Source organism: Protopterus annectens, chromosome 1.part2, assembly GCF_019279795.1.
Source record: "Protopterus annectens isolate FY-2018-M chromosome 1.part2, PAN1.0, whole genome shotgun sequence".
NCBI classification, from domain to species: Eukaryota; Metazoa; Chordata; order Ceratodontiformes; family Protopteridae; genus Protopterus; species Protopterus annectens.
In genome coordinates this window covers 1,174,887,996-1,174,906,962 of record NC_056727.1, presented here as the reverse complement: position 1 = coordinate 1,174,906,962, position 18,967 = coordinate 1,174,887,996, and the positions used below count along the sequence as shown (strand labels likewise).

The 18,967-nt window shown below is 44.9% G+C and overlaps 1 protein-coding gene across 1 annotated transcript in view; it reads right to left on the bottom strand.

Moving 5' to 3' along the window:
• Nucleotides 1–3,778: 3,778 nt before the first annotated feature.
• PTK7 (protein tyrosine kinase 7 (inactive)) overlaps nucleotides 3,779–18,967 on the bottom strand; it is a 2,009,558-nt gene continuing 1,994,369 nt past the window's right edge. Inside the window, exon 20 of the mRNA XM_044060033.1 lies at nucleotides 3,779–6,063. Coding sequence (XP_043915968.1) covers nucleotides 5,903–6,063 — 161 coding nt within the window. The 3' untranslated portion in view covers nucleotides 3,779–5,902. The remainder of the gene's footprint in view (nucleotides 6,064–18,967) is intronic.

Sequence of the window (18,967 nt, the reverse complement as noted above, 5' to 3'; positions counted from 1 at the left end):
AGATTTTTCCAGCTGAAGGATAAGGCATCCACTTTCCATGCTTGCTTGTGATAAATCCTTGTGCAAAATCTCTGCAATTGGCAGTTGTGAGGGGAGGCAAATAGATATATGTCTGGGCATCCCCATTTCCTTATTATCATGCTGAAGACTTGTGGATCCAGTTTCCAATCGTGGGGATTAATGAGGTTTCTGCTTAGTTCGTCTGCCAGAGTATTTGTTTTTCCTGGCAGGAATTGTGCTTGCAGGTGAACTTGAAAAGCCAATGCTGTGTCCCATAAGATCACTGCTGGTCTGCAGAGGGGGTAGGAATGTGTACCTCCCTGCTTGTTTATGTACCACATGACCATAGTGTCGTCTGTCTTTATCATTAACTGTCCTGGATGAAGCAGGTCCTTGAAAACTGTCAGGGCATTTTGAACAGCTAGCATCTCTTTTTGATTGATGTGAAGATGCATCTGGTTTGCAGGCCATGTGCCCTGAATATATTTTCCTGCCATATGGGCCCCCCAGGCATAATCTGATGCATCCGTTGTCAGTGTCTGTCTGGCTGTGGGTAGACTGAATGGCAGACCCTTGTTGTGGTGACAGGCTTCTGCCCACCATCGAAACTCCTGTTGCAGGCAGGGAATGAGTGCAATTACTGTCTCCAGGATGTGGCAATGCTGAATCCAAACACTTTTTAGATACCATTGTAGTTTCCTCATATGCAGTCTGGCATATGGAATTAGTAGAATGCAAGATGCCATGAAACCCAAGGCCTGCAGGATTTTCCTTGCAGCAGATAAGTGGGGTTTTGTTGCCAATTTCTTGAAGTAAGTAGTCAGATGCTTCTGTATGTCTGGCGTGAGATAAGCCATCTGGGCAGTTGTATTTAAGCTTGCACCCAGGAATATTATCTCTTGAGAGGGCACTAGTTTTGACTTCTTTTCATTTACTGTGTACCCTAGGCCAATTAGTAATCTTTTTACAAACACCAGACGCTTTAGAAGAATGTCTTTGTTCTCTGCTTGAATTAGGCAGTCGTCCAGGTAGGGATATATTTGAATTCATTTTTGTCAGCAAAACGCAATTACTGGTGCCAGGCATTTTGTGAAGACCCTGGGCGCAGTAGATAAGCCAAAGGGCAGTGCAGAGAATTGGTAATGCATTGAGCCAGCTATGAATCTGGGGCATCTTCTGCAAGATTGTCTGATTGGGACATGCAGGTATGCCTCTTTTAGGTCCAAAGTTACAAGCCAAGTCTTCTTGCCCAGCATGGGCAGTAGCTGCTGTAGAGTTAACATCTTGAATTTTGGAACTTCCAGAAACATATTTAGTATAGACAGGTCCAGTATTGGTCTCCAGGTTTTGTCCTTTCTGGGTACTAGGAAAAGTCTGGAGTAAAATCCCTGCCCCTGCTCTTGTTGTGGTACTTGCTGAATGGCCCTCATGTCCATGAGGGCTGTAATTTGTTTTTGTGCCTCTGCCCATTGATTGTGTGGCAGGTCTGGCATACCTTTTGACCTTGGTAGTGTGTGAAAATGGAACCTGTAGCCTTGGGACACTATGTTCAGGACCCATTTGTCTTGGGTAACCATTTGCCAATTTGATGAAAAAAGTGCTAGTTTTCCCCCTAAGGGGGCTGCCAAAAGAAGTGTGCTTGGATCTGGTACAGGAAAGTCATTGGGACTGTTTCCTGTAAGGCTGTGATTTGTCTTCTCTGCTTTTGGAGGTAGGAGCACCCCACTGTTTAGGCCTGTATGAGCCTTGGGGCTGAGATCTGCCTCTGTGATGCCTGTATCTGCCTCTTTGTGGCCTGTCTTACACTGGAAAGGACCAATTTTTAGAAGGCCAGTTCCTGCTAAACCTGGGTGGCTGTACCTGTAAGAAATCCTTGACTGTTTGCATGGAATTTGCTTTATCCTCCGTTTTTTTCAACACCTCTTCTGCTTTAGTACCAAACAAAGTATCATGCTGTAATGGTGCATCTAATAATTTTGCTTTAACATGATCAGGCAGATTCTGTTCCTTTAACCAAGCATGCCTTCTAATAACAGAACCTGTAACAGCGGCCAAGCAAGAGGCCTCCAGTGAATCATAACCACATTGCAAAGTATGCTTTCCCACTTGTTCAGCTGCATGCAATAAATCCTGCAATTCCTTGTTCTCTGAACATTCAGTATTTGTCAACAATTTCTGTTTAAGCAGTGACATTAAATATTGCTGATATTTAAGCATATGAAACTGACAATTTAAAGCCCTTACAGCCAGGGTAGCAGAAGTGTAGACTTTTTCCCCCCATCTGTCTAGAGCCCTAGAATCCCTGTCAGAGGGGACAGGGTTTTTAGCAGTGGAAGCTTTGACCCCTTTGGGACCTTGAGATATAGTTTCTGGGTCAGCAGCGGGGTTTTTATATAGGAATTTATGAGAATCCGGGACCCTGTAGTATCTGTCTGGCTTAGCAGGTGCAGGGGGTAAAGAGTCAGGGGGCAGGCCAGACTCTGAAAATACATCTACAATGTCTAGAACAGGTGGAATAGCAAGGGGTCTGTGCTGAGGAAGTAGCAGAAAGTCTCTGAGCCTTTTCTTAGATTCAGAATAATCTTAGCTCTCCCAATGGGAATGCTCCCTCATGGTATGCAGGGTTTCCCCAAAAGAATAATTCTCAGGAGGAGAGGCTGAAGGAATGGATTCTTCAGCATCAGAATCCTCATAGGGAAGCATGGAGTAATCCTGTTCAGAAGACGAATAAGAGGAAATAGAAATTTGATCAGAAGAATCATACTCTGTCTCTTGCCTAGGCCTCTTATCAGGAGGGGGATGGGAGCCCCTGATCAAAGTAATTAGGTCTTCGGCCATTTTGAGCATCTGTTTTTTTAGGCATGGAAGACTGAGCAAGTGAGTGCTGTACTCGTTTCTTTGTCTTTAGAGCTGCTTTAGTCTTTAAAGCTGAAGATGGCTTAATATATAGTTGTGTAGGTCTGAAGACACCCTCAGAAGCCGATGCCTGCTCAGCGGCTCCAGACCCATCTGAGGGAATGATTTCCGAGTGTCCAATAACTTGAGTATCCAGAGGCCCAGTCGGCTCCATGTGGGAGACGGAAGCAGGCTGTGGCTCTGAGGTAGCGGGCGCCAGGGGCTGCGAAAGCGCCTCACTGAGAACCGGCGACTGGCCTAGCAGAGGCCTCATCGTCGGTTTTGGACCTTGGATGCCTATCCTTTTCCTTGTCCTTGCGTTTTTTTGTAAACTCCGGTTGTTGGCTGGTCCGACGGCATTATATAATTAAATCTTCGGCCAAAGTAATGAAATGCAAAATCGAACCAACGCTTAATAGTGCGTTGGTTAAATCTAGCACAAAACCAACAGCTAGCAACGTTGTGATCAGGGCCTAGGCAAGGAATACAGTAACAGTGAAAATCCTTATGAGGTATTTGCTTTCCACAAGAAATACAATTGTTAACTTTTTCTGACATCGGTCTGGAGCAAGAAAAAAGTTTCCCCAACGGGGTACTTACCTTTAATGAAGACTTTGGTTCTGAAATTCGGATTTGAATATCTCAGGAGTCGGGTGACCGGCACTTGCGAACTGCTTTTGCTTCGGGCACCGCACGGCAAGAAAGACTGAAGAAAATGGCGCCGGCTGCATCTTTTATACCTCTGGCGCACTGTCAGGGAAAAGGTGACAGCGACCGACGCCAGACCTAGACTTTGGAATTCTGGCCGACTGAGGGTGGCCTGCCAGCAGGATAACCCAAGAGTAATGACTGCAACAGTGAAACACTATGAACATCATCACTATGATCAGGGATGGGAAATCAAAAGATTCCCATACACAGGCAACCACAGTCTTGGAAACATCCAAATCATGACCATTATAACAAAACTATACTGAACCAAAAATCAGAAAACAGTAAATCATAACGTATGAAACACTCCACAGAGGATGACATGAAGCACAAGAAACTGCAATCTGCTAGTAAGACACTTTTACAAGCAGCAATGAAATTATCTCTAAAGTGTTACCTGAACTAGGAGTGTGTATGCATCTGACCTGACAAATTCTCACACACAGCTTTACTGGAAGAATGAATAGCATTACAAATTGGACACAAAATCAGCAGGAAAAAATGTACTGAAAGTCTAAATTCACTATAAAGGAACAACTGTTTGCATCTAGTACTACTGTTTTAGGAAGTAGGTTCCCCTGCTAAGTTCATTTCAGGCATGTCAACACCCCAGTTAATACCCCCAAACAAATGTAGTGCTCAGTCTTCCACTGTTGTCCCAAGTCAGTGCCTGGGGCATTAGGCTCAGGACCCTGGAACACAAATTCTGATTCAGCTCTACAAGTACTGCAGTTATAACTGTGGTAAGAGCATCACATGTTGCACCAATTTCTGTCGTACATAATACTATAGCATACAGTCTGAGAAAGGCCCACAGGCTAGGTCCAACAAGAAAATCCACTCCATTACTGACACTATAAACCAAAAGGCAGATTTGATACGGTTTAACAGCTCTGTTTTGACATTATTCTGAACATTAAAACCGAAAGGCATGGTCAGTTTTACTACTGTTCTAATGCTGAACAAACCCTGGCAGCCTCATTAGAAAGCAGGGATACTCAACTGTACAGAGCTGTGCTAAACGGAAAGTTGTCAAAGGGTGATAAAGATGACATGATTCAGATTAAGTCAACGAACACTGACTGAAAAAAGGTAACAACAAAATAGCTCAATAAGTATGAAATAAGTGATGGACCACAGATGTTTCCTCCTTTAAAGATCCTGTTACTATGCCAGTCACTAACTTCAAAGCTGAACAACTAGGATGACAATTACTAATTACTGTAAGCAGTAGTGATTAAAAAAAAAATAAAATAAATAGTGAACCTGCTTCAGGGTAGCAACTTCCACTGAATGTCAGATATCTTGTCTCATTACTCAACAGATCTATAAATACGCATCTGTCATTTCTGAAGAATGTGGTTCAAGAACATGAAATAATTACACTAGTTGGCATGTGCTAGTGGAGAAAGCAGAACGGATGAAGTAGAATGAACCACTGATAAATCTGGGCTTGCACAGATCACCCATGAGTGTTATACCACTGCTACATACAAGTATCCACTGCTGACCTACAGCTATATGATCAATTCTTAGCTGGTGATATCACCTTCATTAGAATAATGAGCAGTAACCACTAAGACCACCTCCAAATTATCCTACTGATCTCACTGGAAAACTACCAGCTGTCGTAAACCTCAAGAGGTGAGAGACTTCCACAGAGAAGGGAAACAGATGACTTCTTATGATTGTACCTAGTCCAAATGAGAAAAGAAAGAGGGGAAAAAAAAACAGTAATGGGGATACACTTTGAATTCTTGAGTTTTATATAGGCTTTGGTGGTCCAAGTAACAATGTGCTTAACTGTATCCTGTTCGGTTGCTCAGAAAAAAAAAAGATTATTACAAAAATTGCAGGCAAAATGGCTTTAAATAACCACTGCAGTAATAAAAAGTGCACCCTCCTTTCCAGGGTGGAGGCCAGCCGTTCCAACTTAGCATGAAGGGACAAGTTACTTTGCAACAAAGTTGTCCGTATTATCTAGCACCACTGTGGCACAGGCCTCTGGACAAGTTCTCATCCCTCAGTACTACAGTTACTTGAAGGTCCTATAACAAAAATGTCCTGCTTAGTGCAGAGGTAGATCCCAGAGCCATGTAAGTCCTGCGGCACAGTAATGTGGTATAAATATGCACAATGTTCTCGGTCAGAAAAAAGGCCTTTACAATGTGCTGTCTGCATTTCCTTCACTTTGTGTTGAGACCCTTCAAAGATGTTCCCCACCCAGGTCTGTGACAGCACAATGGCAGCAATCCATTACTCTTGCTGATGCTTCCCAGTGCTACTGAGGTTCCAGTCAGACTTTACTATCAGCAGTCATCTCACCTAGACAGTTAGCAATCTCACTAAAAGATGGACGGTCCTTTGGACTGGCTGCACAGCAGCGCTGCATTAATTTATTCAGTTTGGAAGGGAGGCCGTCAGGAGCAGAAAGTTTCAGTTTGCCATTCTGTGCAGCTAAAACAAAAAGAAACAAGAGTTAGACCTTTTTTAGTAAGTGCATCATAATATACTACAAAAGTCCCATTCCAAACAACAGCAGCAGCATGTGATGCCTCATCTGTTAACCTACTAAAAAGAATTCACTACAGCTTCTCCCTTTACACATCAACAGCCATACCCTCAGGGTACAGTTCAGGCAGCTCCTGACATTCACTGTAAAGTCACAAATCAGAATTGCCTAAACTACAGCAATTTATATGCAGTCCCGAATATGGAGATCACCAAAAATAGATAGGAGTAAACAATGAATGCAAAGGAACAGTTGTGTAAAATCTTACCATAACCATATATGTCCTTCTCTTCAATGTTGCAGTATTCATATTGTGGGACTTCCAGCCCTCTGGTGACCCGTCGGCTCCTATACAAAAGCTTAAGCCTGGCTGCCGTAGGTGCATGAGACGTCACACGTAGAGCCATAAACCATGGAGTATAAATGTGACATCGGCACGCACAGACCTCAAACTTGAAGCCTAGAAAAGAGACTAAGGCCAAGGAGAAGTAAAAGCAAATGTCCTTGCAGGGCTGCAATGAGTGGCCTGCAGTGAGGGTATACCCTAGAGAAGATAAGATGATTTCAGGGGGATGGAGGTGGGAAGGAATACTGCAACATGGAAGAGAAGGACATTTATGGTTATGGTAAGATTTTACACAACTATTCTATGTCCTTCTATTCCCATGTTGCAGTATTCATACTGTGGGAGAGTACCACAGCTAGGAGGAATGTTGGGAGGTGGCCAAGGTGGAGGATTCTAGGAATCCTTGCAGGACTGCCCTGGCAAATCCTGCCCTGGCACTAGAGACCTGGCCCAGCTTGTAGTGCCGAGTGAAAGTATGGACTGTGGAACAGGTGGCTGCCTGTATGATGAAAGCTGTGTCTAGTCCTTTCATGAAGGCCTTACAGGTAGCCATGCCTCTGGTAGAATGCACTCACATTCCTTGAGGCAATGGTTTGTGATGAGGAGAGTAGCAAAAAAGGATGGATTTCCTAATCCAGGAGGAAATAGTTTGTTTGGAGACTGCCTTACCCAATGCCCTGGTATGGAAGGAGATGAGGAGTTGGTCAAACTTTCTGAAAGACTTGGTTTTGTCCAAGTAGAATCTCAGTTATCTATGTACATCTAGGGAATGGAGCATCATCTCCGCGGAGTTAGTAGGAGAGGGGAAGAAGGTGGGCAGGCGAATAGACTGGTTTAAGGATAGCTCATTAACTACTTTGGGCATAAAGGAGGGGTTAGTGCATAGGGAAACCCTGTCATTGTGGAAGATGGTGTAAGGGAGGGCAAGCCATCGGAGCCTGTAATTCACACTCTTCTAGCAGAGGCAATGGCCAATAAAAGGATGGTTTTCCATGTGCAAATTTGAAGAAAACCTGTGCTGGCTGGCTCAGAAGGGGGAAAGGTAAGATTTGTATCACGAAGATGAGATCCCAGGGAGGAAGGATGTGCTTTTTTGGTGGTCTGATGTTTAAGACCCCTCTCAGGAAAAGTTTTATATCCATTCTGAAGAGAAAAGGCTGCTGTAAAGGAAAGCATGCAGAAATGGCTGAGAGGTGGACTTTGACAGAAGAGTAAGCTAGTCCCTCCTTAACGAGTCCGCAGGTATATTTCAGGACCAGGGGAGGATCTGCTAGAAATGGGTCCTTGTTTCTCAGAACACCATTTGGAGAATCTCTGCCATTTAGACAAGTAGTTTTTTCAAGTTGTTGGTTTACTGGGCTCCCTCAGGACAGGGAGCATGTCTTCTGAGTGGTGCTGTCTAAAAGGGATCAAAAGTTGATCACCCACAGAGTTAGTTGTAGAAAAGACAATTGTGGGTGCAGGAGGGATCCTTGTTGCCGAGTTAGTAGGTCCACCTGGTGGGGTAGCTTGTGGTGATTACCCTTGGCTAGTGAAAACAGAAGGGGGAACCAGTGTTACCTCGGCCAATAAGGAGTCACCAGCAAGATTTTTGGTCATTCCTCTTAATTTTCAGAAAGCCTCTTCGAATTAGAGGAAAGGGTGGGAAGGCGTACAGGTACATTCCCTGCCATAAAAAACTGAAGGCATCCACTCTCCAAGCTAGTGGTGAGTGAGTCCTGCTGCAAAATTTGTTCAGTTGTCTGTTCTGCGGGGAGACAAACAGATCCAGCTGTGTTGTGCTCCACTGGTGGACTATGTGTAGGAAGGTGCCCCTGTACAACTTCCATTCGTGTTGCAGAGAAGTGGTTCTACTGAGCAAGTCTGCTTGCTTGTTTTCCTGAGAGGGGATGTATGAAGCTTTCAGCAAGAGGTTGTGTTTTGCTGCTATTTCCCAGATTAGCAGGGTTATCCGACATAACCGGCATGCCTATGTCCCTCCTTGCTTGTTTAGGTACCACTTGACAGTTGTGTTGTCTGTCACAATGTGGAGAACTCCTGGCTGCAGTATGGGAAGAGAAAAGTACAGTTGTGTACACTTACCATAAATGTAGATGTGCAAGTGTATTCACTGTTGCAGTCATCACACTTGGGTTACCTGCCTGTAGGTAGCCCTCAGTGGGCCCAAATACCAGAGTCTTGGGATTTCTGCGTCGGACGCTGTCGCCTCATCCATGACATCAGGTCGTCAGGGGTATAAAAACATGCAGCCGATGCCATTACATCAGTTTTTCTTGCCCCAGATGTCAGGAGCCCCCAAAATAGGAAGCAATCAAATGGTGTGGAACACCTCCAGTAAAAAGTAAATACCATTTCCATAAAAAAAGAGGACAGGTAGAAAGTACAGAAAGACAGGGGGCTGGAGGGAGGGTAACCAGGACTGCAACAGTGAATACACTCGAACATCTACATTTATGGTAAGTGTACACAACTGTACTATGTTCTTTGTGTTTCACTGTTGCAGTCATCACACTTGGGTTGATTCCCAAAGCTGAGGAAGGGTGGAGGCAGTCAAGAAGTAGTAGGGCTGGCTAGTAGGCCTTGTAAGACTGCTGTGGCAAATTCAGCTCTGGAGTTGGAAAAGATAGGTAAAGCGGTAATGCTTGGTGTGTACAGAACTCCAGGCTGCAGCTTCCAGGATGTCCCTGGTAGGGACTCCACTGAGACAAGCTGTAGAGGTTGAGGTAGCCCTAGTGGAATGAGACCTGATCCCCTGTGGGGTAGGTTTTCCATGGTGTCTGTAGCAGAAATGGATGCAATGTGCTATCCATTTGTATCAAAATGGCCTTGCCCTCTACCCCTGTAGCAAAGCTGACCAGCAGCTGGTCAGATTTTCTGAAAAGTTTAGTCCTGTCAAAGTAGAACCTGAGCTGTCTGTGCACATACAAGGAGTGCAGGATCCTTTCTCCTTTATTCTGAGTATTAGGAAAAAAGGATGCCAAAAGGATGGATTGGTTTAAAGCCACATTGGATACCACCTTGGGCATAAAGGATGGGTTAGTCCTGAGGGAAACCCTGTCCACATGGAAGATGATGAAGGGTTCCACAGCCATAAAGGTCTGTAACTCAGACACTCTTCTTGCTGAAGTGATGGCTAGCAGTAAGGCTGTTTTCCAAGAGAATAATTTTAACTCTGCTGTAGCAGCAGCCTCAAAAGGGGGAAGCATGAGCTTCTCTAGTACAAAGTTATGGTCCCAGGCAGGAGTGGGAGCTCTCCTTGGGGGTCTTAAATTGGTAGCTCCTCTCAGGAACTGTTTGATCAGAGGGTGAGAGAAGAGGGGTAGCTCAGTGCCGTAATGAGCTGAGATGGCAGAAGCATGGATCTTAATTGATAAGAAGGAGAGGTCTTTGTGGAGCAGCTCTGCTAGGTAATCTAGGATTTGAGGCAAGGAGGGCACGGCTGTGTCCTTCCCTTGAGACTGGCTCCAAGAACAGTATCTATTCCACTTTTCTGAATAGGATTTCCTAGTACTGGGCCTCCTGGCCTCAAGGATAACATCCAGCATCTGTTTGCGGAGGGTTGCTGGTGATGTATTCAGGGAATAAGCCAGGCTGCCAGGTTCAGGGTTTGCATCTGAGGATGCAAAATCTGTCCCTCCAGGAGGTCTGCTGTAGGTGCCAGGTTGGCACTATCAGACTGCGTAGGAGTGGGTACCACTGCTGGCGTGGCCAGTCTGGTGCAATAAGGATTGTTCTTGGCCTGTCCTGTTTGACCTTGAGGAGTACCTTTGGAATGAGGAGCAGAGGGGGAAAGGCATAGAATGAGAGGTTTTCCCATGTGAAGGATAGGGCATCCACTTTCCAAGCTTGGCTATGGGGAATTCTGTACAAAATTTGTTTAGTTGATGGATTTGGGGGGACGCAAAGATGTCCACTTCTGGTGCCCCCCCCGTGTATTAAAAGTTTGAATGAGTTTGGTTCCAGTTTCCACTCGTGTGGGGCCATTAGATTTCTGCTTATTGTCTGCCAGTGAATTTTGTTTCCCTGGCAGGAATTGAGCTTGCAGGTGCACCTGGTTGCTTAAGGCTGTGTTCCACAGAGTCATGGCTAACCTGCAGAGTGGGTAGGAGTGAGTCCCCCTGCCCCCCGCTTGTTTATGTACCACATACATAACTGTGGTGTTGTCTGTCTATCAGTTGTTGTCCTGGCAGGATAAGGTATTTGAAGGCTGTCAGTGCATTCTGTACAGTTAACATTTCTTTAAGATTTACATGCAGGTGAATTTGTCCTGGGCTCCATTTGCCTTGAATGCATTTGCCTGCCATGTGAGCCCCCCCCCCCCATGCAGTGTCTGATGCGTTTGTTGTCAGAGTTTGGATGGCGGGGGGTTGTGAGAAAGGGAGTCCCTTGTTGTGGTAGCAAGCCTCTGCCCACCAAAGGAACTCTGTCCTTAGGAAGGAATGACAGGAATCACTTGCTTGCAGGTCCTGGGAATGTTGACATCAGAGACTTTTTAAGTAGCATTGCAGTTTCCTTATATGCAGTCTTACACATGGATTCAGTAGAACACATGAGACCATGAACCCTAGGGCTTGCAGTATTTTTCTTGCAGATAGATAGGTTTGGGTGGCCAGTAGTTTGAAATAAGTTTGGGATGTTGTGTACAAGCTTGGTCCCAGGAATACAATCTTTTGGCTGGGCACCAGCTGTGATTTCTTTTCATTGATGGTATAACCCAGAGAAGTTATAAGTCTCTTTACAAATGTCAGGTGCTGAAGTAGCAATTCCTGACTGTCCGCCTGGATCAGGCAATTGTCCAAGTATGGTTAAATTTGAATATTTCTCTGCCTGCAGTAAGCAATGGCTGGAGCCAGGCACTTTGTGAATACCCTGGGTGCAGCAGATAAGCCAAAGGGAAGTGCGGAGAACTAATAGTGCATAGAGCCTGCCCTTTGGCTTATCTGCTGCACCCAGATACGCTTCTTTTAAGTCTAGGGTGACTAGCAAGGAGTCCTTGGCTAGCATAGGAAGGAGCTGCTAGAGTGTAAGCATTTTGAATTTTGGTACCACCAGGCAGGTGTTTAGGGTTGACGGATCCAGAATAGGGTGCCAAGAGTTCTCTTTCCTGGGCACCAGGAACAGCCTGGAGTAGATACCCTGTCCCCTTTGTTCTGTTGGCACAGGCTGAATAGCCCTGATACTGAGAAGTGAAAGTACTTGCTCTTGGGCCTCTGTCCACAGGCTTGGAAGAAAGCCTGGTAATCTGCTTGGGGTTGGCAGAGTGTGGAAACAGAATCTGTATCCCTGGGATACAAGGTTTAGAACCCATCGGTCCTGGGTAATACACTCCCAGTTTTTTGCATGGAGGGCAAGTTTTTCTCCTAGGGGTGCAAGTACTTGGGCATGGCTGGGAAGGGTTAAGGAAAAGTCATTGTGAACTTTTTCCATAGGAGGGTGGCTTACCACTCCCAGTTTCTGAGGAGGGAGCACTCCCTTGTTTATATCTGTGCATACCCTGAGACTGTAGTCTTTGTGGTCTGTTGCCCCTGGCTTTGGGCTGAGGCCTGGAAAGGACCAATTTTTTGAAGGCCAATGCCTACTGAATCTACGTGGCTGTACCTGTAAGACATCTTTAACAGTTTGCATGGATTTAGCTTTTTCTTCCATCTTTTTAAGAACTTCTGCTTCAGAGCCAAACAAACCTTCTTGGTTTAATGGAGCATCAAGTAATTTTGCCTTGACATGGTCTGGCAAGATTTGTTCCTTCAGCCAAGCATGCCTTTTCAGAACAGACCCAGTGACAGCAGCCCTGCAAGATGCTTCTAAGGCATCAAAACCACACTGCAAAGTATGTTTACCAACTTGGTTTGCAGAATGCATTAAATCTTGTAAGTCCTTATTTTCTGCACAATCAGGAATCAACAGCATTTTTTGTTTAATTAGATTAATAATATGCAGCTGGTACATCAACATGCGAAACTGGCAATTTAAAGCCCTGATGGCAAGAGTTGCACAGGTACCTTCTTACCCCATCTGTCTAGAGCCCTAGAATCCCTGTCTGAAGGGGTAGGGTTTTTGGCTGTAGAAGCCTTAATACCTTTAGGTCACTGGGAAATATTCTCTGGATCTGCAGTGGAATTTTTAGAGAGAAATTTGTGAGTCAGGTACTCTGTAGTATCGGTCAGGCTTTCTAGGAGCAGGTGGTCAAGTATCAGGGGTAAGGCTGGATTCCATGAAGATATCATATACAATATCTAGGACGGGGGGAATAACTAGAGGCCTATGCAGAGGCAAGTGTGTAAAAATTCCCGGAGTCTCTTTTTGGACTCTGGGTTATCTTGGCATTCCCATCACAGCTGCAGTGGATAGTGTGTCTGGCAACTTGGGTGGCCAGTGACAACTTGGAGGAAATGTCAGATTTGGCTGGACAGTCTGAGGTGGTAGCCAACAAGGTGGAGGCCTGAGAGACTAGGTCTAGGGCATACTTCACCATGTGGGTTTGGTATAGTTTATAGGCCTAAAAGCTAGGGTAGAGGAGGTGTATGCCTTTTTTCCATTCTGTCCATGGTTTTGCTGTCTTTATCAAATGGCAGTAGGGAAGCAGGAGACAATTGCCTAGACTGTCTGTCTGGGGATACTGCAGTAACAGCTGGGTCGGCCAAAGGTGGTTTTATTAGGAACTTGTAGTCATCATGGACTTTGTAAAATCTATCCGTCCTCTTAGGGGCAGGAGGCTGAGAGTCTGGGTTCTTGGAAACAGAAGTGAAGGCATCCAGGAAAGCTGGGAGTACAGCAGGGATGGCTGAAGGTGCAGGAGAGTCAAGCTGTATAAGCTCAAAGTAGCTCTTCTGGGTTTCAAAGACTAAAGAGGAATCCCACTTGAAATACTCTCATTTTTGAGATAGTCTCCCCAAACGGTAAGTCCTCAGGTGGGGAGTCTCCTTCAATATAGTACTCTTCAGGTGAGTAATAGTCTATGGGAGAGGCAATCTGTGAAACATAGGAGACAGATTCCTCAGGAGGAGGAGTAAGACTGGTCAGGGTCTTCCTGGGTAACTGTTGGCCAAGCAGCAGGGTCTTCCTGGGTAACTGTTGGCCAAGCAGGAACCCCCTGTGTAAAATAGAAAATTTGTGCTCGTCTCTCTACTTCTATGATTGTTTGATTTCCCTCTGAGCCTCATGCATTTGCACACACAACTGTATTTGCACTCTGTGTAACTTGTATATATGTATGATCTACTATCTTAGACTTAATGACTGTACAATTGTGCAAACTTGTAATGTATTTGTATATCTTCTATTTTGGAGCTTTTCTCCCCAGGTCTCCTCTGAAAATGGGCTCTAAAGCCCAGCAGGACCAACCCGGTTAACAAATGACAATAAATAAAATAAAAAATAAAAGATGCTAAAGGCAGGGAGGAGGCAGAAGCCGGCCTAGGACTCACTACAGGGGATGCTGGTGGGAGTAGGTCCTGTAGGCCTAAGTGCCATAAAGGCCTGCATCAAGGAGGAAGTGAAACACTCCCAGTTTGGAGTTGCTGGATGCGTTGGGCTTAAGTATTTAGTTTTCAGCTTCCTTTTAGAAGGAGTGTGTGTCTGGGTGGGCAAGGAAACAGAGGCCTGTGCTGGCGTAGGAGAGGTCTTGGTTGGCCGGTCCAGCGATGGTTCCCCCTCGACACTGGTTATGACCGAAGTCTGAATCAACTCTGCTGACGTGCTTTCCGTGGGTACTGACAGCCTCTTCCAGAGGAACCGTCAGAGTAATCAGGTGTCCCTCGGCCCCTAGAACAGTAGTTGGCGAGACATCCGAAGGCGGAGCAGCATCTGGAGAAGGCATGCAAACCTTGTCCGTATTCCACGGTTGTTCAGCTTGGGCCGCCAACTCAGGATCCATCATAAGCACGAGGCGTTTAAGCCTTTGTTTTTCTAAAAATAATTAATGCCGACAGACAGCTGCGTAAGGTCTTGGGTACGAAGGATTGGCAAATAGAGCAGGCCTTGTGGTCATGCTTACTACCTAAGCAAAAAGACACAGTGGTTGTGGGAGTCTTTGTGCAGAATCTGGTGCCCACAACTACATTTACTCTTTTTCTCTGACATCGGCTAAAGAAAAACTACAGCAACCAAGCTAAAGCTTAAGAAAGTACGAAAAAGGCAACCCCCAAAGGGGTACTTATCTTTTAGAAGTCTTTGGACATAGGCACGAGCGGTCAAAGCAATAGTCTGCGGCTGAAAAGTTCTGAGGTCTGTGCGTGCCAACGTCACATTTATACTCCATGGTTTATGGCCCTACCCGTGATGTTCCATGCACCTACGGCAGCCAGGCTTAAGCTTTTGTATAGGAGCTAACGTCGGTCACCTGAGGGCTAGAAATCTCACAGTATGAACACTGCAACATGGAAATAGGACAACTAAGTTCCAGAAAGGTATACCTATCCAACAGTGAGCTACACTACACCCCTCTCTAAGGTTATAGGACTACAAACAGTTCTTTCCATAGGACAATTACAATCTACATTAAGTCTTTGGGGATTTAAAAAAACATGACACATACTTCCAATCCTTTAGGAATTTTTCAGCATACATTCTCAAGTGTCAGTTAGATCTGACATGACTAAATGGAGTCCACAACATTTCTGGAGACAGAGACTCTGTGTATAGAATACTATCTACTGTCAAGAGACCACCCTTACAGAGGATGGGCACCATAAAATTCATACATATGCCTGATGCAAGATGTCTTAACCATTATATAAACCCCTAGCCCTAAAGTATTTGTCAATTGGATTCAAACCCTGCATCAGCTGTTCTCTATCTTGGAAACAAAACGGGAAAAAACAGTATCAACATGACCAGAACAAAGACACAAAGTGCAAAAGTTTGTCTTCCGGTGAGGGAGGAGGGGAGCAAAAAAGAACCATCAGCATTAAACATTACAAAGTATGAAACCTGGTGCACACTTAACTACCTCAACAAGTGACAACCACCAAGTAAATTTAACTATTAAGAAGTTGCAAATGTGCCTAAAATTCCAGTTAAGAGTGAGTTCAGTATTAAAATCAGAGGGACCCTTTTCAGTCATGACCTGAAACTGAAATGCAAAAATGTAATGATGGGCGATGTGATCATCAGTACAGAAAGAAACACGTAACGCCAACAGAATTAACTCAAATACAGATAAAGGTGCAGTACATATTTGCACCAGCTTCTCTCGACAACTCTCTTCATGCAGATGTCCACAAAGGTACATACAAATGAAAGAGATGAATATCTTCAAAACAGATGGCAGACATCTAGACATTACATTACTTCTTATTTATTGCAAAGTACTCCAAAACGGAAATCAATCAGTTTCACACATTTTCAGCTAACAGTTTAGTAGGCCCAAAATAGTAGTATTTTAATGTCCTTATTTAAAAACTGTTCCAATCTCCTGCATGTGGCAGACTCTGAAAAAAATAGGATTATTGTATTACATAAGATCTAACATGTGCACATAAAAATCCAAGCTTCTGGATTTTAGGAAAACAATCCAATTTAAAGCCCACACCCACCAACCTTTCTGACCAGCCAAGTTGATGTGTACATAGTTTCAAAAAATTTGATGAAATTATTTCATACAGTGAAGCAGAAATAACAGGTACTTGTTTGCAGTAAACACTTTTAGTGTACAGTGTAAATGGGGTTTTCCCCTTAACATGCTATGTAAAATACAGAAATCCAGTACGTTTTTAGGTTCCTGAGCCTATGACAAAGTGGAACATCGAGAAACCGTTTCACCACTTATCCCAGGTGAAAACTTGCACTCATCCATCTAGTTATCCAGAGGGGTTTTAAATGTTTCTAGATGAGCATTTTGCATTTTCCAGAAATCGGGAATATGCTTGGGTTAGGTATCGTGTCACACCATCTTGTGTTGCTGACTGGTAGTGTACAAAACCTCCCATCTCTTCGAAAAAGTAAAAAGTATTCAATGCAAACTGATGCATGAAGTTACCTCACCTTTTGAGTAGACATCATTGCTGACAAGACATCCCACAGATGCAAAACTTAGTAGAGCCTCTGTCAATATTTTCAAGGACAGGAAATACTAATCTACATCAAACCCTGGTTCACCAGGGAAGAAGTGATACTAACCTGCTGCTGGAATGTTGCACTTTGAAGTGTCAAATTAGAAAACCCCACAAGAAGAGTTCGAACTGTAGTAAGATGCTACAGGTAAAGGCTAATGTAAGCAAGCTGGTACGACTACCATATAAATAATAACCAAGAACAAAGCAAGCTTCAACTTGATATAAGGGATGTAAACCGAGCAGAAGATTAGTTATGTAAAATCTTACCATAACCATAGATGTCCCTCTCTTCCATGTTGCAGTATTGTCACATGGATTCTCATACATGGGATCTTCCGCCTGAGGCCGACTGAACATCCTGCTCATTTAGCAAAGCTTAAGCCTGGCATGGGATTGTCACATGCAGGGCCATAAACCATGGGCCTTAAATGTGACGTCTGCACGCACAGACCTCAGAACTGATTGTCCAGTCAGACAATAATCTAAGGATAGAAGGAGGATGCCATCCAGATTGGGCGGGGGGGCTCTTCGGGGGGTTAAGAGGGAGGGATGGAATACTGCAACATGTTAGAGAAAGACATCTATGGTTAGGGTAAGATTTTACACAATTAATCTATGTCCTTCTATTCTCATGTTGCAGTATTATCACATGTGGGAGAGTACTACAGCTCATACAGAGAAAAGGGTGGAGGAAGAGGTGGCGGTCTCCAGGAATCCATGGAGGATGGCTTTAGCAAATCCTGCCCTGGCTGTGGAGATGTTGTCCAATTTGTAATGCTTAGTGAAAGTGTGTACAGCAGACCATGTGGTTGCCTCTAGGATACAAGCTGTATCTAGGCCTTTGAGGAAGGCCCCTGAAAAGGCCACTGCTCTACTGGAATGGGCCCTGACTGTGTGGGGCAACTCCTTGCCATGGAAAGGGTAACAGAAGGATATAGTTCTGCCTATCCAAGCAGATATAGTCTGTTTGGATACAGCTTTCCCCAGGGCCCTGGGGTGAAAGGATACAAAGAGGTGACTGGACTTTTTAATGATTTTTGTCTTATCAAGATAAAACCTCAGTTGCCTGTGGACATCAAGGGAATGAAGCACTCTCACTGTCATTTTGTGGAGAGCGGAAGAAGGTGGGTAAATGGATAGACTGGTTAAGGGACAGTTCATTTACCACTCTGAGCATGAAGGAGGGGTTAGTACGAACAGAAACCCTGACCTTATGGAAGATGGTGTAGGGTGGGGTAGCCATAAGTGCCTGTAGCTCAGAAACTCTCCTAGCTGAGGTAAGGGCTACTAACAAGACAGATTTCCAGGTGCACATCTTTAAGTGGCGGAGGCTGCCGGTTCAAAGAAGGCAGTGGTAAGTTTCTCAAGCACAAAGTTCAGATCCCAAGGAGGGGGGATAGGCTTCCTTGGTGGTCTGATATGGAGGACCCCCTTAAGGAAAAGTTTTACTTCCAGTCTAGATAACAAGGGTGGATGCATGGGTAAGCAGGCTGAAATGGCTGACAAGTGGACTTTCACTGAAGAGTATAAAAGTTCTGATTTTAGGAGCTCACTCACGCAGGCCAACACTAGATAGACATCTGCTTGGAAGGGGTCCAGTTGCCTTTGAAGACACCATTTGGAGAACCTTTCCCATTTAGCTAAGTAGGATCTCCAGGTAATGGGTTTTCTGGCCTCCCTCAGGACAGATATCACATACTCTGACTATGGATGTATAAAAGGGATCAAAAGTTTAGCACCCACAGCGTAAGAATGAGGGTTTGCAGATGAGGGTTGATGAGGAATCCCTTCTGTTGTGTGAGCAGATCCACCTTGTGAGGCAACTTGTGGTGACTGCCTTTGCCAAGAGATAGAAGGGGGAAGCAATGCTGCCTTGGCCAATCGGGAGTCACCAGCAAGATTTGTGGCTTGTCCCTCTGAATTTTCAGCAGGACCATTTGAATGACAGGGAAAGGGGGGAGACGCATACAAGAAAAGCCCCCTCCAGGGAATTGAGGAGGCATCCACTTTCCAAGCTAGTGGAGATGGGGGCCTGGAGCAGAATAGCCATAGGTGTCTGTTTTGATGGGAGTGCCCCATTGGTGGACAATGTCTAGGAAGACATCTGTGTTCAACATCCATTTGTGATTTTGAGACGGTGATCTGCTGAGGGCATCTGCAAGACGGTTGTCCTGTGATGGAATGTAGACAACCTGCAAGATTACAACATATTGCGTGGCCAACTCCCAAGCTTGTATGGCCAGTCTGCAGAGTAAATAGGTTCTCGTTGCGCGGTTCCACCCTGCTTGTTGATGTACCACATCACTGTGGTGTTGTCTGTGAAGACTTGTAAGGGACCAGGCTGTAGGAGTGGGAGAAAGGTTTTTAGAGCTAAGAAAAGAGGAGTCATTCCCCTCACATTGTGTTTTTCTTGAGGGAGGCTCCCATTGGGCTTACATCTGGAGACCATTC